Here is a 21,586-nt window from a genome sequence, read left to right as displayed (position 1 = left end):
CATACAGTATGATGGGCCGTGCGATTAATATGTGCGCAATGGACTTTAGTACTCGATGCCAACAGTCGTCCCGATATAGCGTCTATCGCATCGAATGCACGCAGCAAAGTGATTGTCACAGTCACAATGAAAGGATGCAGCAAAACAACGCGTTTCCAAGAAAAACGTCACTCCCACTCCGCAACTTGACAAGTATTACGCTCTGCATTCGATTTCCATTCTCACCACTACATTATACTTGCACTTCCACTGCTCTTCTCTCGGTCGGTCTGATGACCTGTCGCTGGTCGATTCACCCAGCTTACATGATCTGAACTTGATCAGCCTCAGGAATGGGCTGAAGACCGGTCCATCGGTCTTTGACAAAGAGCTCGGCTCCGTAAGGGACCTTCCTGAAGTCGGGAAGGTTTCCAGTTTCTAGTAGAATTTATTCAGGTCAGCACTGTACGATATCATATGTGGTTTCAAGCAGGGTTCACGTCGAAGTCTTCAAAAGGGAGTGGTGGGTCAAGTTGGCGTGGCACTTACGAACGGCCATAGCGTCTCCGAAAGCCTTGGACTTGTGGGCGAGGGGTGATCCGCACTCCCCACAGAATACTCGGGTCACTACGAGCCATACATAACGGTCAGATCTGACTCTATCATGGTATGTGTACGGTTCGCCGAGGTGTACTTACCGGTGTTTCCACTTGCAGCTTTGGACCCGTACTCCTTGACTGCGCCAGTGATCTACAGTGAGAACACGATAAGTGAGCAAAGAAGTTCAAGTGGCGTTGTCAGAACTCTCACCTTGACATCAGACTGCTTGGGAAGGATGTTACTCGAGTAAGCAGTACCGGAGGTATGCTGACAGTCGACGCCTATCGTGCGAGAGATTTATCATATCAGCTGTAAGTCCTGTACGGACACAAATTCCGATCCAAAATAATGCAAGGCCCCGTATGCGCGTAGATTAGATTAAGTGAGAGAGATAATGGGTGCAAATGCGGGTCGGGTCGACTGCCACTGCTCTTGGTGAAGCAGCGGAAGGAAACAAGTTCCAAAAAACGTGTTTAACGGAACGTAACGTACAATGACATGCGGTTTGCTTATCTTCAGTCGAGTTGACGACGACCTGACAAGCGCCACAAAGACAGGATCCAGTGTAAGTCATTGTTGTTGATTGATATGATAAGGTATCTGATTGATGCTAAATATGAGTACCAGAGAGGTAGATTGGAAGTGTGTGAGGAAGGAGATACAGGACTAGCGTGTTCATGTATGCATTTTATACTGCAGAGACAGCGGAAGGGAGCATGCTTGTAGTATAGGTCTGCTGAGTGACCTCTGCGGAAAGTCATTTGCCGGAATTGTTATTCACCGGGGTTCCCAAGTAGTCGTAACGTAACTTGTTGCATCAGTCAGACGGACGCGGGGATGAGATACGAGTACGAGTACGAGTACGGTCCTTCGGCCATCCTCCGATGCTCACTCGCGAGCCCCAGACCAGGTACAACACGATATAACGACTTGCGCGCGGACTTGATTTGACTTGACAAACTGCCCGTTTACCCGACATGTGCGTGGGTTGTTTCTCGGTCACCGATTAGCTAAGAGTTAGTACTGTGGAGCTGGACATACTCTACGAGTACTCTAGCACACGACAACTTTGTTGATTGGCTTTACAAACAGGAAGAACTATTCAGGCAATACGTCTTAACTAAGAACAGTGCACTATCAACAGTACTCGTAGGCTAATCCCTCGTTGGCATACCATCCACCTGTTTTGCGCCGGGAACAGGACTCAACGCTTCCCATCTGTCTTTGACAAAGATCTCTTCACCATAAGGGATCATCCTGAAATCGGGTAAATTTCCAGTCTCTTCCAATGTCGAGCAAACGTCAATAACGAACATCAGACGAGAGATTGGTAAGACGCCAACACGGCCACGGCTGACTCACGAATCGCGATTGTACCTCTGAAATAAGCGCCTTTCTGAGCTAAGGATGAACCGCATTTCCCACAAAATACTCTGGTCACTACACGGCATTACGCTTGGCTCAGCAATCCTGAACACCTAAATGCTCGAACACAGAGTGATTGCTCCTGAGAGAGAGATGAAAAGGTGAGGTGTGTAGCTCACCCGGATTACCATTAGCTGCTTTTGAATGAAACTCTCTTATCTCGTCGCCTGTTATCTAATCTCCTCCAACACCTTATCAACGATTGTACAAAGAGCGCTATCTCAGAGAATGTGACGCAACGCACCTCGACATCTGACTCGTTCACCGAGATACTAGACCCGAACGCAGATCCTGAGATATGTTGACAGTCCGTGCCTTTGTACACAAGTAAGCATCATCAGCTTAGCGTTTTGAGTACCCGAGCAGTTATGACGAGATGCTCTGGGGAGTGGGACTTACAGTGGCATATATCCTGTTTGGTTTTCGTTGAATGAATGATGATCTTGCTTGAACCGCAGAGACATTGGCCTTGGTGAGGCATGATGAAGGTTGTGCTGTATCTGAAAGGACTTTCGCTGTGAGGTGGAAAGAGCGGAAGAAAGATGATGGGAGATAATGGTAATGCTGTGAATACGGTTGATGTGCCTGACCCGCGGATGTTGCGTCATAGTGCGATAACCAGTACTGATAACGCTCAATGATAACATATGGCAATGTAAACGTTGATCGCGATGTAAACAAGCATGTGGACGATAGCTCATTCTGTTCACGTTCTCGGCTGCTTATACATGCACAACTTTCCTCTTGTACACTACCTACGAACAACCATTCAGGTACCATGATCGAAGTCATAGCTTTATCAAGCGCCACCGGCCTTCCTCTTCCTCTTCTCGTCAGTCCTCCTTGTCGATTCTTCCGAAGAATTCCTTATCGCCCATGTCAGCTCATATGTCCTCGCTGCGTCCTCGTACGTCGACAAGATCTGAGGGTTGGGTCCATTCTCGATCGTATCGATAAATCGGTCAATCTCGGTGAAGTATGGGTCGTCGCCTGTCAAGCTGATCAGCCCTGCTTCAGATGCCCACATGTATGTAGGGGAGAGGCTCACCCGGTGTGGGGTGTACTTCGATGACATCTGACCCGGGTTTACGAATGTGCAATGCGGGTGTACCAAAGGGGTCGGACAAGCTATGAGGAGGCGTCTATCAATCAGACCACTCCACCTTGGAACCTTCTCACTTGGCTCACATCAGTTGATACTAAGTGATCAAGTGAGACGATCAGCATCTACTCTGTTATACAGCTTACTATTACTCACTCCATCGGCATAGACCTCCAGCTCGATGGCATAGTCAACCCCATGTAACGCGGTAGCATGTAACATGGTCCCAACGGCCCCCGACTCGTACTTCCTGTTGTGAGACATCCGTTAAATCACACCAATTGATACATGACTTCGACAGCGTAGATCAACTAGGTAGTCATGGGACGAGAGTCACGTACCAGCTCGCGGAAGTAGCTCTTGGGATCCTTAGATCATCAGGAATGACCGATTCATCAAAATTCTTCTTGGACAATTGACCAGGCTTCTCGTGTGCCTCGAGAGCGTGTGCACTGCAAGGTATCAGTGATTTGCGACATATGTGTGGAAGCCTGCTCACCACACAGTCTCAATGTCAACCTCTCCACCAAAGTATCTTGCGAGATCACCTGCAGATCGACTCAGTTCCAGTCCTAGCTAAAGTTGAGACTCAGGCCTTACAGATGTGGGTCCCTTGCTCGATGATAGGACCTTGCATAATGGATTTGTTCCACCATTCCTAGAGGAGCTGTCAGTCAGCATGAATATCAGCTGTGAAGCCTCGATGCGACGCACAGTCTTGATAGCCAGCTCGTAGGCTGTAACAAATCGGGCGTTTGTTGCCATACTGCCTCAAGAAGCAGATTAGCTCGAGAGTGAACTATTCACGGCTGGCATATCCCACGTACACGGTCAAGTTGTTGTCTTCAATAATCCTCTTCATCTCCTGTACAGCTTTCAAATATCTTAAAACGTAGCTGGACAACCGTTGGCTTATTAGTGATGTGCGAGTCTTGTGATTCTAAGATCTGCCCAACACCGGAATACTTACCCAATCCCAACAGGAGCTTTGTGTTTCGTAGCCAACAACCGGCCCACTTCCTTGGCGTCTCCTACGCTCTGCTCATACGGCACACCAGTTGCGACCGGCTTCTCTAAGAATATGGCAGCGTTCGGGAAAAGCTGATTGAGCTTGATTTCGAGGTTGTTGATGGGTTGTAGACCGCCTCGGAAGAGAGGTGGTGTGGCGACGAAGATTGCCCTATGGAGAGGGGAATAAGTACAGTATGTGAGCAAAATCTGTTTTGGTCATAGATCCGGACAAAGATTATGCAAGAGGGGAAGGTTGAAATCGGATCCCGTCAAGCTGAGAATCACACTATGATTCAAGAAGAGGCTTCTTGTGACAGCTAGCGCACTCACCGAGGTTCCTTCGCATCACCAGAATTCACCTTCTCCCTAAACTCCTCAACACTCGCCAAGATCACACTATTCTGATAAACGTCCTTCGCGACGGACTCCCTCTTCTTTGCCAAAGCAGCTTCAGCGCGAGGTGGATTGGTCTCGATCACCGCGTCAACTTTCAGTCGAGCGCCAAGTTTGCGTTCGAGACGAGCGGTCATATTCCATGGTCCTGAGCACCGTTCCTAGAGTATTAGTTCTGCGATGTGATCTGCGGAATGAGAAGTATGCCGAGCTGGGACTCGCCTTCGGGAGTACCGAACATGGCCTAGTACGCTCAAGGATCAGCATCGATCTGTGAAATGGGCAAGGAGAGAAATTAAGCTACACGAGGTACAGATCACTCACATAGCCTGCACCGATAAGGAGGGCATGAAACTCATCGCCATCTTTTGAGCCGAGACTGGATATTCCCAACCCGCAACTCAGAGATCAGTGAATGCCCGATTGCCTGACGCAGATCATACGGAATTCTCGAAGTTTCATCTCGCTCACCTTGATGATGTATTGCTACGAGGACTGCAAGAAGGGGCAAATCCCGTAATGGTATTGATCTACCACCGGACAATCTGGCGACTCGCGTAACAGCCAGGCATGGGGATCGTTGTATACTAGTAAATAGCCGAAGCGTCATTCTGCCGGAAGTTATCTCTATCAGCAGTGGTGAAGGACTTGAAGGGAGATGAATGAAAGGGGAAGAGTGTAGCTGTTCTATATACGTTTTGCGCTATGCATTGCTCGCGACTACGCGTCGATTCTGATCTCTATCTCCAAATCTGATGACGATCTCTCATGCCGTCACCCTGTGACTCACTAGGATCTAGGCACGGATCATTGATAAGAATGGAATGGGTATGTCAGAAAAGAATGCATAAACGTTACAAGAAGATGAAGTGGACCATCTCTTCATCCAAATATATCTAGCAGCAGAACAATGCATCATCACATCACATCACTTCCTCCCACCCTTTTTCAAGATACCCTTTCCACCTTTCTTCCCACCAGCGACCTCGCCTTTGGCGAAAGATACTCGCTTTTGCTTCTTGATAGGGGCAACAGCAGGGATCGATTCTCGACCTTTTCGTTTACGACCTGCTGTAGGTGCAGGGACAGGCTCCTCTTCCTCCTCTGATTCCTCTTCCTCCTCATCGTCATTCTCCTCCTCGACATCGGAGCCGGATGAGGGCTCGGGTCCATCTTCAAGTTCGACCTCTTCGCCGTCATCGGATCCGATGGTGAAAGGCTCTTCTTCCTCATCGTCTTCGTCATCGTCCTCCTCCTCGTCATGCTCCTCGTCATCCTCATCATCGTCCTCGTCGTCAGAAGGAGCGGCCAAAGCCGTGTAGTCGTCATCGAGAATGATCTGCCCGTCAAGTCAGCTACCGCTCGTGACATTCAGCTTGAAGTCTGCGTAACTCACATCTCGTGCGTCCACGGCTCCGCCCTTGAATCTCACGATACCCTTGCTGTTCTCCTTTTTCAACTCCTTCTTTCCCTTCAATTGCTCCAACACCTCGCTCATATCGTATTTCTCCACTGACTCGTCAACGTCCATCGATGTAGCAGAGGAAGATGACGGGGCGGTGTAGTACGGGAAGGTGTTCAGAGACCAATCTCGAAGAAGGACTCGAGAAGCAGCTTCGAGGTCAGGTGCGCCGTGCTACCAGATGCAGATAAGTCAGTCTTAGTCCACACTGCTCCACGGAAGAAGACTCTAACACACCTTTCTTATTCTACCCTGGGCTCGAGCGAGACCAGTAAGGAAAGCCTCAACGTCACCGCTCTGGAAGAAGGGAATGTTGTAGGCCAACATCAAATCCTGGTGGTTCGATCGTTTGACAATGTAGTTGACTGAGAGACGATAGATTGTTAGCTATGCGATATTCTTTTCATGATGTTACGGCGAAGAGCAGCTCACCAAGAGGGAATACCTCCTTGACCTTGTCAACCCTACCCAAGTTTCTTCTCAGGAGATCACCCGCCAACCGTGTTTCAAGCTCATCCCACTTGGTAAGGTCCACCTCTTCATCATCTTCCTTCTCCTCTTCTTCCTCCTCTTCATCATCATCTTCGGCGTACTCCCATCCGGGTGTATCGATGACTCTGATTTTCTCTCCGTCTACGTCAACCTCGACCTCCACAGGAGCTTTGGTAGTGGGCTCAGGTGACTTGGCTTGGTTCGCAGTAGGAATGACAGGAGCAACGGCGTGTTTGCGTTGACCAGCGGGAAGGAGTGAGTTGAGCACGGAAGTCTTGCCGACTGACGGGAGACCCATGAATGCGAGAACAAGGGGATCTTCGGCAGCTTTGGCCTTGGACTTGCCGTTCTTCGCAGCGGACCATTGCTTGATAGCCGCGAAGAGTTGGTCTCGACCAAGAACAGTAGTGGGCTCGATGGAGAAGGTGGGGCCAGCTGGTGCTTTCGAGGATGAGGCGGTAGGTGTAGGAACGGAGAGAGAGGACTTGAAGAGGAAAGCGGGGATGGTGAGTTGTGCGAGCCATGCTTGGAGCGTCTCCTTGGGAACGAGGTCTGTAGAAGCGCAACTTCGTCAGCTTCATCATTTCACATCTGACATGACATGTGAATGCAGCCCACCAATTTTGTTGATAATCAGAACGACCTTGCCCTCAGCCTCCTTAATCAATCCTTCAACATGTCCACTTCGCCCACCAAGAATATCCCTAGCGTCCACAACCTCACAAATGACGTCCGCTCGATCCAAAACATCTTGCAGAGTGGAGAGAGCAGTGTCGATCAAGTCTGGGACATCGACAGCGGCGGATGTAGAGGCGATAGGCTCGGCAGCGGTGGCGGTCAAAGGAGTTCGGGATAGCACAGAAGCGCCGGAAAGAGATGAGACACCGGGAGTGTCTTCCTCCTCTGGCTCATCCTTGGGCTTGTTCTGCTTGAGTGCAGCTCGCTTGGCAGCTTTCTCCTCCTCGGTCTATAGTAAAAGTCAGCGTTCAGTGCTGGTTGCTTATGACAGACCAGGCGAGTCTCAGACACACCTTTCGTCGTTCTTCGGCGAGCTCAGCAAGGACTTGGTCCTTGAATGGGTAACTGTTAGGGATACCGAGATCAGGCTTCTTCTCTAATAGCGCGAACAAGCGGACATGTCAGCAAACACTCATTGCTATCGCATCGCTGAAAGAGCCCGCGTATACTCACTTGACTTCCAAGTCTCATCCTTCTTAGCGGCCTGCCTCTTCTTCTTCTTGGTCTCTGTAGACTTTTTGGCAACCTTGGCCCTTTGATGGGTGGTCGTTCGCTTTGTGGTCCCTGTGTGCAGAAAGTCAGCACCATGCGGATGGTTATCTTTCAACAGGTCAGTCACCCACTCTTTCTGATTCGAGGCATCTTGTGTTGGTGTCTATGCTAATAACAACAAGTGTCTAGTTTCAATCACCATTCAAATATTTCAATACCAGTGTCCCTCGAATGCAATATTCAAAATCTTGAAAGCAAACCTCCACCTCGCTCTCTAACCAGCGTAAACAAGTGCCACACTCGAAAAATGCACCATATATCGCCGTAAAGTGGTAAACGCAATTAAACTATGATCCGTTGTTTACGATGAACTCGTTGTTTGTTGTGTGCATGGGATTGAGCGCGACTTTCTTTCTTTCTGGACAACAAAACACCAAACATTCCTTCAACTCGACAACAGATTATAATATACGACTCACGGTCTTCTCATCCATTCTTCCATCCTAATCAAGATGGCCATGTTCGCGCCAGGATGGCAGACTGATGAGCTGGTAGAAGAATGGCCGGAATCATCGCCATCACCACCACCAAGTTTACCAATCCAACTCCCGGCTGTCGTGGTCGGAAAACAAACGGTCAACATGGAATCGATCCGAGCGAAACGAGGTTCCTTGAGGATGTTGGGACAAGCTTCTGCTCGACCATTACCACCTTCAAGAAGCGTTAGTGTATCATCCAGCGGAGAGAATGTACCTGGACGAATTGTATCGGGTCACGTTGAAGGAGGGAAAGGTCATTTACCGAGTCCAGGTCATATCGATGTGGGTGTCCTATCACCGCCTTCATCAAGATCGTCTTCTTCAAGTAATGGACCACCAACAGAGATGACAAAACAGCAGACTATGGCGGGAACATTTGTAGTCAAGGACGGGGTGGAAGACGACAGAGGAGCGCATCTTGCGAGAAACGGAGTTGGACCAAAGGGAGGGAAAGATATATTCGGAGCACTCCCACTTGAGAGGATGTTCGATCCTCCTTCCCCGCCCACAGCAAACACTGTCGACAATGAGCCTCCACTCCCTTCGTCGATCGCGACCTCCGCCATATCTACCCCATCCCCAGCACCTCCAACATCGCTAGAAAACGAACCAAGAAGGGTATCCCATCCATATGCTCCCGCCAACCCTTCAAGACTGAGCAAATCCGTCACTCCCTCCTCGAACGATTCTTTCACTACGACCGCTTCTGCCGCACCATCTCTGATACCTACATCTGCGAGACTCAAACATGAAGTGGACTCGTTTGGTCAGGATGACACTGTTCTTCGAGAAGACGAAGGAGACGACTCGGGTGCACCGAGCGATTTCGTCACCGCCCAACAGGGAGAAGAACAAACAAAGCACACTCGCTTAGGAGAGATGTCACTCCGATCAGGAGAAGTTGAGACCGATCTCTCACCGCCTGCGCGACAAGTGTCAGATGATTACCCTTTCACGTTCAACGCCCCGCGCCATCCTTCTAGCACATCTAGCTTCGGTCATGCGGTTGACGGAGGAAGTCTTGTCTTTGATCCCGAGCACGACGCGGTGGGTGAAGGTCCATCACATTCCACTCTCAACATCCGATCAAAGCCGCCAGCTGTAGCCTCTGAGAACCAGGCTCAGTCAATGGCTCGAGGACCGTCACAGCAATCGAATCCTGCTCTGCGCCTCTTCAGAAGCACATACGACACTTACACCCGCGAACATCTCTCCGCTCTCGTCGACAGCATTGCCATCGAACCTTCACCCTCGCCACCAGCTTTGCCTAATGCCAGACACCTTCGAAATTGGTCGCCCGCTGCGGATAACCAAGATTCACCGTCTGCATCGGGATCAACACCTTCCGCTTCAAGCTTGTCATCCGATGCTCGATCATCGAAGCGATTGCGACTCTCCCCACCATCCCCACCAAGACGAGGAATGCAGCTTCGGGATTGGGGAGCTCAAGGACAAGCGATGATGGACAGGATCAGAGGCAGGGATGCAGAGAGCACGACCAGTGCTAGTCAAAGTAGAACATCTGGGAGTGAGGCGCACGACACAGACCTAGGTACGTTCAGACCTTGGGATGTCCAGACGAGCGCTGTGCTGATACCATTCACGATAGCCGATGGACCAACAATAGATTACGCTGCACTACCTCCGACACCGCCTCTCGACATGTCGCCTGTTCATTCTCAAAATGATCGACCAACCCATCGATCCAATCCATCTACCACATCTTCTGGGTATCTCCGAGCGGCAGAGGACATCATGGCTCGTATCAAGTCCAGAAAGGTGTCCGAATCGGCATCTGGCGCCGACAGTAGCCCCGTGACAATTGGCGGTCGTCGTGTCCTGTCCGAATCAGACGAGAACAGGATGTGGGAGGAGGAAGCAGGACATTATAGCAAGACGAAAGGCAAAGCCAAGGGTGGCCCCAGTCCAAGACGGATGTTACGACGACTCAGTGCCTCTGAGGAGGTGAAGCGAGTCGCAGAGGCCGATAGCGGTAGTGGAAGTGGCGAAGAGCAACCCCTTCGCGATTCGAACCCAAGGCCTCGACAACGACTGGATGAACGACGACCGACCAGTCGAGCATCAGCTACTAGTAGTACCAACGACTCCGGTGCGCCTCAACCCCCTCACCTTCAGGCTCGTGCTGGTGCTGGATTCTCAGCTGACGATCTGAATCGTTACATGTCATCCTCCACTCATGCCACATCGACTACGCTTTCTACATCTTTCGTCAAACATCGTGGACCTCGAGCAGCCGCCGGACCAGGTGCAGGAATGAGGATGATCAGACCTGACGATGTCCAAGGTGTAGTCCCTGATCGAATTGGAAAGATGAGATTTGACAGGAATGGGATGCGATGGGTAAGAGAGGAGCTCGGAGCGGTCGACGAAGCAGGAGAGAGCAGGGCTGGCGGAAGTGAAGAGAGTGTCGATGTCTTTGCCGGAATGGAGAGCTTGCCAGAGGATGCGGACAGGCGACAGTCATCTGGTCATGAGGACAGCGAACATCGAGACGAAGATAGCATCAGCTCGACTTCGGCTTCCGACAACGAGGACGTCTTGATCCACCACCACCACGCCAACCAAACACACCTCATGGAAGAATCAGGCTCCGAGTCGGACGTTGACGAGCCTACCGAGCTTGCTCAGCCTACTGCTGCCAGTCTTGATATCGTATCACCTCCTCGACCAGCCATCCACCATGCCCTGTCAGCACCAGCTGTAATGACACCCACACCCTCTGCGAATGCACCACGACCGATCCGATCGGCTTTGAGAAACGCTCTTACCCCGGCTGCAGCCTTCAAGAAACGTGCAGGGTGGTCTGACGATCTCACTCCCATTGGAAGTGGCAGAGGTGCCACCCCCGGTAGTAGTGGGAAGCGAAGCGTCAGCTTTTCCGATGGCAAGAAGGCGGGCAAGATTGTCGAAGTGGATGTCTCGATACACGCGACCAGGTGGACAAGCGAAGAAGGCGTCGATCTGTTCAAGGGCCATGCCAATGCGAGCTTTGGAGGTACTGGTGAAGGAAGCCGAAGTTTCTTGCCAAGTGCCAGAACGAAGCGGATCCAGGGTTTATTGGGGAACATGGAGGAGCTGAGTGAGTAGCTCCTCTGGCTGTCATGTGTTCTTTTCGTGAAAGCTGATCATCTCAACCTTATCTAGGCTTGGAAGATGAAACCCCCTCTAAACCATCTCGACAGAACGATCGACCTGCATCTCGAAGTGCTTCTCCAACTCACTCTTCCGACTCTGAGTCTACCGTGCCCATCCGCTCTTTCCGCACAGGACGATCCTTCCGCCAAGGCAACTCCTCTCGTCTGGGTGACGCCACATTCCTCACGGAATGTTCTTTTGGCGTAGCGCACGATAAGCTCGTTCAGATCATCACAGATGTGCAACCTTTCGAGCCTCATTGGGAGGAATTGAGAACCATCAACCTCAAGGGCAAAGGAGCGGATAGTGTGGCGAGGTTGAAAGAGTTCTTGCCAAAGCTGGATGAGGCGAACTTGTGAGTAAATGCACCTTGGCCTAATCTCGATGCTGATATTCTATGGTGGTGACAGGGACGACAACGTGGTCAGCTATCTTAGCGGTATACCATCGTCTGTTAGGACATTGCACGTCGCCGGTAACAGACTTACAAGTCTTACATCGGTCAACCATCTGAGGAACCTGCAGTACCTTGACATCTCGCGAAATCAGCTCGACAGCGTTGCTCGTGAGTCCATGTACGATACATCAACCAGCCTTACTCGAAGCTGACCCGCCACTATGCAGAACTCGAATGCCTCAAACACCTTCGAGAGCTAAAAGCGGACCATAATGCCATCACGGACCTCGGCGGGATCATGGACATGGATTGTCTGATCAAGCTCAGCGCGACGAACAACAAGGTCGAGAGACTTGATCTGACAAGAGCGAAATGGGGCAGAATGGAGAGTCTGAATCTTGCCAATAACAAGATCAGGGAAGTGCGGGAGCTGCACAAATTGACATCGGCTGCTTCTATCAATCTGGGTGAGTAGTCGCTTTTGAAAGTGAACGATCGAAGCTGACGAGCCCGCAATCATCATAGATGGCAACCAGCTCGAGACTCTCATACCCTCGCGACCGATGTCTGCAGTTCGAGTTCTGCGATTCAGCGATAACGATCTTTCTCAATTCGACCTCTCCCTCTTCCCCAAACTGCGAACCCTCTATGCGGACAACAACCGTCTATCTCATCTTTACCGATCTGAGCCCCATTCCGCAGGTGGTGACCGACTCGAGAACCTTTCAATGAGGAATCAACGGGGTGTTTCCTCTTTCCGACTCAGTTTAAGAGATCTCGAGAATGTCAAACGACTCTATCTCTCCGGTAACGCCCTGAGCGACAACTTCTTCCCTCCTTCGCCGTTGTACGCGTTGGTATACCTCGAGTTGGCAGCGTGCAAAATGTCGACATGGCCCAAGGACTTTGCGAAGAAGATGCCAAACTTGAAGGTGTTGAATATGAACTATAACTATGTCAAAGATCTGAGCGGGGTGAAGGGTTTGAAGGGGCTGAGGAAGTTGACCGTGGTGGGTGGTCGGTTGGGTGGGGAGGAAGGAGCGGATGGGAGAGGAGTGATGGAGGGTTTGAAAGGGTTGACAAATCTCGAAGAGGTTGATTTCAGGTATGTCAACTTACAACCTTCCATCCGTAACCGAAGTGATGTGCTGACCGGTGGTGGTATGATAGGATGAACCCTTCCACTTTGAGTTATTACTTCCCACTCCTCCTTCCCAACTCTTCAGCAACAGCACCTCAATCTGTTGATCCAGACCGAACAATCGTGCCCTCGTCCAATACGACTACCGCCGTCCCAGCATCCAAATGGAACTCTTACGATTCACGATTCAGGAAGAATTTGCCCGACGAATGGTATTCGAAACGATTGGTTTATCGAGGGTTGGTAATGCGATTGTGTCCGGAACTGAATAAGTTGGATGGGGTGAGTATCGAGCATGGTGAGAGGAGGAAGGCGGAAGAGCTCTTAAGAGCGGCGATTAGCGAGAGGTAGATGGTGCATTGCTATACGCTGCGGTTGTAATTTCAGTTCAGAGATGAGGGTGCTATGCGCAGAGGAGGGCGTCTTCTTGCATTATTCGGGGATTACAGCATTGGTGTTGTATTTTACGTTTTTACGATGGTATGTCCGACATGGACAGGTGGATGTACATATATATTTCTATACTTGATCATGCACGGATACGGCGAGGTTGTTGAGACGATCGGTGCAATTGGCGAAAGTCACGAAGATACAGGTACCTTCAGGCAATGGACTGAGAATTGAAAAGGATGGCAACCCTTTTTGAGCAAATTTGCTATTGCATTCTTCTGCATGCTACTTTTTTCAACGAGATACGTCTCTACGACTCTTCTTTACGCTCCATTGTTTTCCTTCCTTCCCTCGTTCTCCCTTTCCACACCTGTTACCTCACGTTCTGGACAACAAGACCTATGATAAAAGCGCTTAGAGGTCCTTGGGGAGGTCGGGCAAGGGGAAGTCCTTCTCCATGTGTTCCTGTAATAGTAAACATGTCTGTCAGCTATGTTCTCGCAGCTTGAATTGAAGTCAGTACCACTACTCACCCTGTAATGCCTGAAGTGAACCTTTCTACCCGTCTCTTCAATCTCCTTGATCTCATCCTGAGTCAAATCCGGGAGACCATCGACCTCTGCAAGAGTCTTGATGTTCTCCTCTTTACCCGAAGTACTGACGGCAACTACACCCTTCTGGATAGTCCAGAGCAACAATACGCTCGAGGGAGGGACGGTCTTTCCAGCCTCTTTGGAAAGACGGGTGGCGATTCGCTCGAGGATCGGCTTGATAGGTCCTCCGGTAGGGTGTCGGAGGAGAGGAGTGAGAGGACCGTAGGATTCGATCGTGATGTTGTTTTCGGCACAGATGTCAAGAACGGGTTGAATGTGACTCAATGTGTATGGGTGGTATTCGAGTTCTACGCGGGGGCGGCTCAGCAACTGTGAAGTTATTAGGATGTTTGATCGGACTCACGGTTAGCAACAGGTTTGATCGTCGCAACCTCCAAAACCTCTTTCAAATCCTGAGGTCTGAAATTACTAACACCCAAACTGACACCTTCAAGCGTGCCATCCTTGACAAGATCCTCTAGGATAGTCCAGAATTTGGCAATGTTGCCTTTACCTGCCTCGGGGACGAAGGGGTTGTGGACGAGGTAGAGATCAGGCTTGAAACCGAGTTTGTCGAGGGAGGATTGGACGTTCTCTCGGATCACTTTGGGGTCGATAGCAAGACCTTGTTTGCCGACTATGAAAGAGGGCATAGAGTGGCAGAAAGAAAAAATATCAAGCGAGTGAGAGGGTAAAGGGATGAACCGCTTCGTCAGTCAAATAACAACATCCCACCCCCAACCCGGCTGTTACTCACTCTTAGTAGTCACCCAAATATCCTTCTTGTCCAAACCGGACTCTTTGATCGTACTCGACGCTGCCTCTTCCGTCTCGTAGATTTGGGCAGTATCAATATGATGAATACCCGCTTTCAAAGCGTATAATCCAGCAGGTTGAGCTTTGCCGGGATTACGACCCAATCCACCTGAACCGTTTCCCCAACCCAAGGCGGGGATCTTCTTGCCATCGGAAAGAGTGATAGTTCGTGTCATTTTCAAAAGTCGTGTTAATTGATATAATTTTGATATCGTGAGTGATGTAAAGATGAGAAAGTAGAAATGCGAGGGGGACCTGGGGGGATTAAATGTATCGAGAGCCCTTCTTTATAAAGTTTCATCTCCAGTTCTTAGAGCGGTGACGTCCCTTAGTGCGAAGGAAAACACGAGCATATGGCGGCAGATAACGTATGTCAACCTACCTACCTCCACCTCGCAGATTGAAAAGTGGAGGTTCATTATCCTGTCCATTCTGTCGGACCAACCGCGCCGAAGTGGTCAATGTCAATTTACGTCATCACCGTCCGTGCGTTCTCACTGCTAAGGGGGTCTTCTTCACTTGGTGTTGCCGTTATCAAGAGTGTAAAAATACATACGGGTAGGCAGATGATGATGATGATGATCAAGATCGAGGAAGAGAGGAGGGAGATCAATGTACCGCTGCACCTCGAACCGAAGAGATCTTGATGCAGATCCGAAAACGAAGATTGTGCTCCATGACCGATCGGGCCGTTCGGGAGATTTGTTATTTGTTTTGCCGGAATCTTCATCAACACTACGACGGGAGTCACATGACAACATTGCATTGTATTGCTCGTCTCCACCTTCATCACCCCTCATCATCCTCATCAGCAACCCTTTCCTTGGGAAAACGTAACATTGCTTATCGCAGTCTTCTGAAACGCCGCACGCCGTTAGCTCCAATCCTGGTCTTAGATGGATCACCGAGAGCAAGGCCAAAGAATAGAACACCCACCCTATTGTCCGACTGATCCTCTGCTTGCTTTGTTGCCGTGTTCGGTACTTGTATCGCTGTTTCACATCGTTATCCACTCCCGTCAATACTCCACTTATCTACCGAGATAAAAGCATGCCTCGTACACCATCGCTATCACCAACGATCCCGCGACGCGGATCCACCTCCGCGCCTCCCACACAGCAGTTCGTCTTCGTCGCAGCACCCACCAACGCTGTGGCCGGTCCATCAACGTCTCGTGACAGCCAAGACGGCGTCGCGAACGTTGTTGACTCGCTAAATAAGAGACAGCCGCCTAGCTGTGATGCGTGTAGAACAAGAAAGTTGAAATGCTCAGGTAGACCGACGGTGATCGAGCTAGGACCAGAAGCGACAGCGACAACGCCTTGTGATGTGAGTGAGACCTCGGCATCTTTCATCATGTGAATTGTGTGAATGTGCAGGGATTACGATTATGCTGACCTGATCTGCAGCATTGTAGAGAGTGGAACCTCGACTGCTCGTATTTGTATCAACGCAAACGACGAGGAAGGAAGAACCGTGTAGTCGAGCGTTTGGCAGAAGAGCAACGAGCGAGACGCAAGTCCCAGAGTGGAACTACAGGAGATGCTGGAAGATCGAGGCTTGACACCAATGGCGGATCAGCGAGCGACTCGGAGGATGGTCTTCCTGCGAGGAGAGGAAGTTATGAAGCTGTTGCTCTACCATCGAGTGGAATCGGGTATAGTATGGGTAGTAATGGTCAAAGTCAAGTACGTGCCGTCTTATACTCGTTTGAATTTCCGAGTCCTGCTGACATGATGATAGGCACCGGTCAACATCAGCTCCAACCCCTTTCCTTCCATTCCACAGCTATACCATCAAACGTCCTCGTCATCTATCCCGCTCAATGATCCAACTCGGCGCCTGTACACTTCCCCCCCGGGTCCTCAGTATACGACAGGTCATGCTCATCCACCTCCGCCTCCTTTCCACAGTCAAACATCCGCTTCCAGCATACCTTCATACACGCTGCATACTCAAGCCAATCCCGCAACACGAATGCAGAATGACAGACATCAGCCAATGCCTATCGATCACCTGATGAACGCAAGCCTGGAGTCTGTGGCAGGTCCCAGCTCGACATCTCCAAATGATCAAGTATCACCCTCTGTAGCTCTGTCGGAAGCTTCCGTACCGCCATCGACCACAATTGAGTCCATTCTTCCTCGAGACCTGGCCTTACACACCATTCACCTGTATTTCGAACATGTGAGCTTATCTTGGGAGCCTGCACCTGGAAAATGAAAGCTGACGAATCTGTTTACATCTAGATCTGGAGCATCATCCCGTTCATCCATCGTCCCTCGTTCATGGCGGATTTGATAGCGCATGAAGAAGAGAAGAGACCTATTTTCTTCGCCATAATAATGGCAATGATTGCCACCACCCTGATACACGTACGTACAGCCCCTATGTGATATCTCATCCTTGATTTGGGTCCAGCTGAACGGGTAATCGAACGTAGGTGCCCAAATCGTACTTTCCTATTCCAGCAGAAAGCGTTAGGAAGCTGTCGGATCGATGTCTGAAAGCATGTTATGCTGTGACAAGAAGAGAGATGGACGAGCCCAATGTTGACCTGATCTGTATCAAGTGAGCGGTTTGCAAAGGTGGAGGCAGCAGCGATACCGAGTGCTGATCACAACGTTTATCGCAGGTACCTGTTAATCGTGGTCCACAACGTAGGTCTTTTTAGATCCTTAACAGGAGAACTCTTCGTTGATGGGTGTACAGAAACACGGGAACGTGGGCTTGGAAGCCTCTGCTTTTGGTGAAGCGCAATATCTAGCAATCAGCCTAGGACTACATCAAGAAGATGTAAGTTGATAGCGGTACAACTCATCTGTGACCGGTATTGATAACACCTCCTTAGACATACTATGGACTGAACCCTATCGAAGCCGAGCGAAGACGTCGAGTATGGTTTTTGATTTACAACGCGGATAAATTCGAAGCGATTTCGAGATCAAAGCCTATCCTTCTTCGTTCGGACGAGTTCATGGGGCCAGAATCGACTAAATTCCCCACAGAACTGTGAGTGACCCGTCTTCCGGGAAACAGCATCCTGAGGCGTGCTTTGACTGCTGATCCATGCCTTGTCCAACAGAGACGACAAGTCCATCACGACTCACGGTTACTTGCCAAGTTCAAAGCCTGTTCCCTTGATCTGCGGGTTTAACACGTTAACACGACTAGTCAGGTAAGTTCAGAGCGGAATCGCTGGAGAGTGATTACACCAAGGCTTATCATGAGAACAAAGTGTTCTGGGTGATATCCTAGTTCACGAGCGGGATATACGACGTCAACAGCCTTCGGAGCCGGAAGATCTACTCAAAGCTTTGAGACAGGTTCGAACGCTACAGCATCGTGTCAAGCAGATTGCGGATGGTCTTGCTAGACCATTCCAGTTAGATGCGGGGACAGGTAATACTCTGTAAGTTAGCAAGTTCATGTGACCTCTTTTCTGATCGATGGCCACGCGCTGATCGAGTGGAATTATCATAGACCTGCTCCAGGATGGGAAGAGGCGGTTCGAGATGAGCTTGACTTGTTCTTCTCTGATCCCATGTCTTCGGAGACGGCGAAGGATGGGTACTTGGTGATGAAGGCGAATATACACGTGACGTTGGCGATGACAAGATTGAGGTTGATGTGAGTGTTTCTCAGCGAAACCTCTGGAATGGCTGCTTATGTGGTTTGAACAGTCTGCATCGGGAGGATCTACTGAATCGTAGTGGACAACCGGGCACACCTAGTAGGAATGGTGCGTACCCATTTTTCAGAGCGCATAAAAGGCATTTGCTGATGATCAACAGCGGCCGAACTTGTTGCTGCGGATTTGGGAGAAAACCTCGATTGGAGGCAATCAGTATATCAGGATCTGTTCAAAGCAGTTCATGGGTGAGCATAACCTCTTGCTCTCGTCAAATAGCAGATAACTAATCTAGATCTCGATTGTGTGCAGAATCCCTATACAGGCTGTGAGCTCATCCCCCTAGATCAGCCGAATGGGAGGAACGCCATAGCTGACACTTGTGCATAGCTCGCGGCCAACGGTCCTTCCTTAGTCACTAAGATCCGAGTTGTGGCAGTCACCTTGCTAGACGCACTACCGGTGCAAGAACAGGCAGACGCAGCTGTGCAGGGTATAGCAGCGTATCTCCTTGGTGAGTGCAGTAAGGCGCGGAGATCAAGAGAGTGGAAGCTGATTGGGACGATGTATATGTGGGACTTAGACTTCCTGAATATCATGACTTCTATCGAAAGTCAATTTGCAGATTAGGCGGGGGCGTGGTGGCGAGAGAGCGATATAGTGGGGCTGCAATGCGGTGTACAGTGGGCAACAAAGTGTAGAGAGCTGGCATATGTCCATCATACACGGACAGCCAGCATGTCAGTCAATGATGAGCCCCTGCTAGTGCATGAATAGCGGACTAAGAGTTGGTACGGTTTCTTGTCATCAGATCCATATATCGGCGGAGTAAGTTGTATACCTGATGACATCATCACTTTTGTCACAACACTCGAGATTTGTTTGAGCAGTGAACAGCAAATACAATGAACACCTTTGATTAAGCACTTGTCGCATTCGATCCAAGTCCCAACGACCCTCGTTTTAATCACCATCTCATCTCGACGCTGATCAGAAAGGTCTGCTTGGCTGACTCGGCACGATGAACGAGCTCGTTACCAGTTTCATCGGCCACATCGCCCAATGTTTCACGACCTACTCGTCTCGGAACTTGATCACTTCATTACCGCTTGACGGGGGTCATCCTTTCTTTGGACCGTTACGCCAGGCCTTGTCAGGTGTTAGTCATCGACATCTCATACCTTTTCGCTCGCCCCTCTCATCCTGACTGATGGCAGAATCGCTGTTCAGTGCCAGAGCTGAATTTCTCTTCTCATCTTAGGTTGCGCCGAATACCACCGAAGTATCATCCATCGTCCCTCAACTGAGATTTATCAGCCCAGAAATCCGCGATAATCTCGCCAACTTCATCTCTGCTATCTTAGAGAATATCAGAGGAGATACGAACTACAATGGCGGTCCGAAGGATGAGAATGAAAGAGCATATGAAGAGTTTAGTAGATTACAACGAGTTTACTGGTTAGTCTGAGTCTGAGCTTGAGCTTGAGCTGGAGCTGGAGCCTGAGCTAGATGTGTTTCATCACTCAACGTGGGGTGTGATGATGTAGCTGATATGATATGTGCTCGTAGCGAGGCGAACAAGTTGTATGGGATGACAAATCAAGATGGACAGTATATACATGCCTTTTTGAATCCGTTGATCCTGATTCTGGCAAAGAATCTTGTCAAAGTGTCTTCTCGGGTGAGTCCCACTTTCCTATCCACCCAGCTATAGTATGAGCTGCCCACCCTTGGTCCACGTACACATGTCCTTTCATCGATCTTACTACTCACGGGGCTTCGCTGACACCTCAGTCTGCTTATCTCCCTTCCACAGGCCGCATCCCTCTCCACTCTCCCACTTCGTCATCCCAAATCTGCTCGATCAATACGTGATGCCACGCGTCAAGTCATCGAACGATCTAATCAGATCGCTACTTCAAATATGACAGAGTCGGAATGGAACGAGTTTGCGAATAGCGAGCATTTGGTCGGGGATACGGTTTGGGGTTTGGCGAATGTCCTGTTTCGTATCTATTCAGAGGTACGTGTGCTATCCCCTGCGACTTCGGCTTCTAGGTTTCTTCTGTCGAGAGGTCTTCCTTCAGATCTCAGTGCTTCCTATTCGTCACCACACCACTACTCCGGGTCTTCTCTCTCTTACTCATTCAGTGAATAAAGCCCTCACGATAGACGCTGACACCATGTTCCTCCTACACAGCGCAAACTGCACACCCAATCCACCGAACTTCAAAAAACACTAGATAAACTCCTCCCCCGCGAGGAGAAACGACTCACATCACGAGGGCATCTCATCCCTCAGACTGAAGTTTGCCAGAGTTACTATTGGCGTGGGAAGCTCGGCGTGGTGTTGATGGATATGAGACGTGCGGAAGGGTGGTTAGATAGAGCGTGGGCGGTTTGTCCCGATGATAAAGGGGCATGGAAACAGCGTCGGTGAGTGACAATTCTCAGCGGGCGACTTTTACTGTAATTGTTAGGAGGCTGATGAAGTGAGGTTCTCGGGTGGGTTAGAGCAATACTCATTCGACTGATACCGATCAAATTGTTACGTGGGAAGATACCCCGTCCTTCCCTACTACAAGAATACGACCTACCGGAGTTCCAACCCCTCATTCATGCATATCGAACGGGTAACATACCGCTGTGGCGACGAACGTTGGAAAGATCTCGAGAATGGTTCAGAAGGAGAAGTGTTTGGTTAATACTATACGAAAGAGGGGAGATACTAGTTTGGCGAAATCTATTCAAACAGGCGTGAGTGGGCTGAAAGATCTGCTCCTCGTTCACTGTCCTCACCCTCAAGAGAAGAGACGGCTCGTTGACGTGCTTGTCGTCATCTCAGTCTGAAAATACATTATAATCTCGATCCAACGGCTGCGAAGAACAGATGTCCGACGTCAATATTCATCTCAGCAGCTCATCAGGCGTTTGCCAATTCTGGCGAATTGGAAGATGGGTCGATCGGTCTGGAAGATATCATCGTCGTAATCTCAAGTCTAATAGATCAGGTATGTTCTATCGCATTAGCAATCTCTCCCTTCACATGCGACTCGGAACACACTGCGGAGTCGCATGCTGACCTTTGTGCGATGCGCGTAGAGCTTGATACTTGGTCATCTGTCGTACTCGCAAAAACAACTGGTGATGAAACCTTCAGACGATGGGATGGGCGGTTTCCCAAAGATCTCGATAGTAACTCCGAGAGCGGTCCAAGCTATCGCGTAGA

At 49.9% G+C, this 21,586-nt stretch overlaps 8 protein-coding genes across 8 annotated transcripts; 3 read left to right on the top strand and 5 right to left on the bottom strand.

Annotated features, from left to right (window-relative positions):
* Positions 1 to 301: 301 nt before the first annotated feature.
* Positions 302 to 1,153, bottom strand: CI109_102351 (uncharacterized protein; the record flags this gene model as incomplete). Its single annotated transcript, XM_065967141.1, has 5 exons — positions 302 to 417; positions 529 to 606; positions 678 to 729; positions 790 to 860; positions 1,072 to 1,153. The coding sequence occupies 5 exons, from the start codon at positions 1,151 to 1,153 to the stop codon at positions 302 to 304; spliced, it is 399 nt and encodes a 132-aa protein (XP_065823213.1).
* Positions 1,154 to 1,733: 580 nt separating this feature from the next.
* CI109_102350 (uncharacterized protein) lies at positions 1,734 to 2,485 on the bottom strand (the record flags this gene model as incomplete). Its single annotated transcript, XM_065967140.1, has 5 exons — positions 1,734 to 1,861; positions 1,942 to 2,019; positions 2,124 to 2,178; positions 2,249 to 2,319; positions 2,404 to 2,485. 5 exons carry the CDS (start codon positions 2,483 to 2,485, stop codon positions 1,734 to 1,736), a joined length of 414 nt encoding a protein of 137 aa, XP_065823212.1.
* A 318-nt stretch (positions 2,486 to 2,803) lies between these two features.
* CI109_102349 (uncharacterized protein) lies at positions 2,804 to 5,120 on the bottom strand (the record flags this gene model as incomplete). Its single annotated transcript, XM_032004495.2, has 14 exons — positions 2,804 to 2,994; positions 3,053 to 3,132; positions 3,193 to 3,203; positions 3,263 to 3,356; positions 3,448 to 3,558; positions 3,606 to 3,654; positions 3,707 to 3,764; positions 3,821 to 3,872; positions 3,934 to 4,002; positions 4,077 to 4,286; positions 4,448 to 4,658; positions 4,733 to 4,754; positions 4,835 to 4,875; positions 4,982 to 5,120. 14 exons carry the CDS (start codon positions 5,118 to 5,120, stop codon positions 2,804 to 2,806), a joined length of 1,338 nt encoding a protein of 445 aa, XP_031861360.2.
* A 318-nt stretch (positions 5,121 to 5,438) lies between these two features.
* On the bottom strand, positions 5,439 to 7,844 carry CI109_102348 (uncharacterized protein; the record flags this gene model as incomplete). The annotated part of the gene is made up of 8 exons (XM_032004496.1): positions 5,439 to 5,849; positions 5,907 to 6,146; positions 6,210 to 6,337; positions 6,405 to 7,016; positions 7,083 to 7,431; positions 7,496 to 7,578; positions 7,656 to 7,766; positions 7,826 to 7,844. The coding sequence occupies 8 exons, from the start codon at positions 7,842 to 7,844 to the stop codon at positions 5,439 to 5,441; spliced, it is 1,953 nt and encodes a 650-aa protein (XP_031861361.1).
* Positions 7,845 to 8,206: 362 nt separating this feature from the next.
* On the top strand, positions 8,207 to 13,278 carry CI109_102347 (uncharacterized protein; the record flags this gene model as incomplete). Its single annotated transcript, XM_032004497.1, has 7 exons — positions 8,207 to 9,785; positions 9,843 to 11,333; positions 11,399 to 11,744; positions 11,800 to 11,954; positions 12,014 to 12,253; positions 12,312 to 12,891; positions 12,957 to 13,278. 7 exons carry the CDS (start codon positions 8,207 to 8,209, stop codon positions 13,276 to 13,278), a joined length of 4,713 nt encoding a protein of 1,570 aa, XP_031861362.1.
* A 453-nt stretch (positions 13,279 to 13,731) lies between these two features.
* Positions 13,732 to 14,902, bottom strand: CI109_102346 (uncharacterized protein; the record flags this gene model as incomplete). Its single annotated transcript, XM_032004498.1, has 4 exons — positions 13,732 to 13,782; positions 13,851 to 14,218; positions 14,275 to 14,547; positions 14,668 to 14,902. The coding sequence occupies 4 exons, from the start codon at positions 14,900 to 14,902 to the stop codon at positions 13,732 to 13,734; spliced, it is 927 nt and encodes a 308-aa protein (XP_031861363.1).
* An 874-nt stretch (positions 14,903 to 15,776) lies between these two features.
* CI109_102345 (uncharacterized protein) lies at positions 15,777 to 18,987 on the top strand (the record flags this gene model as incomplete). The annotated part of the gene is made up of 16 exons (XM_032004499.1): positions 15,777 to 16,055; positions 16,136 to 16,414; positions 16,470 to 16,913; positions 16,976 to 17,101; positions 17,170 to 17,297; positions 17,362 to 17,386; positions 17,439 to 17,522; positions 17,578 to 17,738; positions 17,812 to 17,904; positions 17,965 to 18,138; positions 18,210 to 18,356; positions 18,410 to 18,468; positions 18,521 to 18,605; positions 18,670 to 18,685; positions 18,748 to 18,871; positions 18,941 to 18,987. 16 exons carry the CDS (start codon positions 15,777 to 15,779, stop codon positions 18,985 to 18,987), a joined length of 2,271 nt encoding a protein of 756 aa, XP_031861364.1.
* Positions 18,988 to 19,378: 391 nt separating this feature from the next.
* Positions 19,379 to 21,585, top strand: CI109_102344 (uncharacterized protein; the record flags this gene model as incomplete). Its single annotated transcript, XM_032004500.1, has 8 exons — positions 19,379 to 19,516; positions 19,619 to 19,815; positions 19,927 to 20,038; positions 20,174 to 20,380; positions 20,558 to 20,793; positions 20,872 to 21,114; positions 21,203 to 21,368; positions 21,460 to 21,585. 8 exons carry the CDS (start codon positions 19,379 to 19,381, stop codon positions 21,583 to 21,585), a joined length of 1,425 nt encoding a protein of 474 aa, XP_031861365.1.
* Position 21,586: the final 1 nt, after the last annotated feature.

Source organism: Kwoniella shandongensis, chromosome 4, assembly GCF_008629635.2.
Source record: "Kwoniella shandongensis chromosome 4, complete sequence".
NCBI classification, from domain to species: domain Eukaryota; kingdom Fungi; phylum Basidiomycota; class Tremellomycetes; order Tremellales; family Cryptococcaceae; genus Kwoniella; species Kwoniella shandongensis.
Note: the sequence above shows the minus strand (reverse complement) of the source record. Positions and strands in the feature narration are given on the sequence as shown.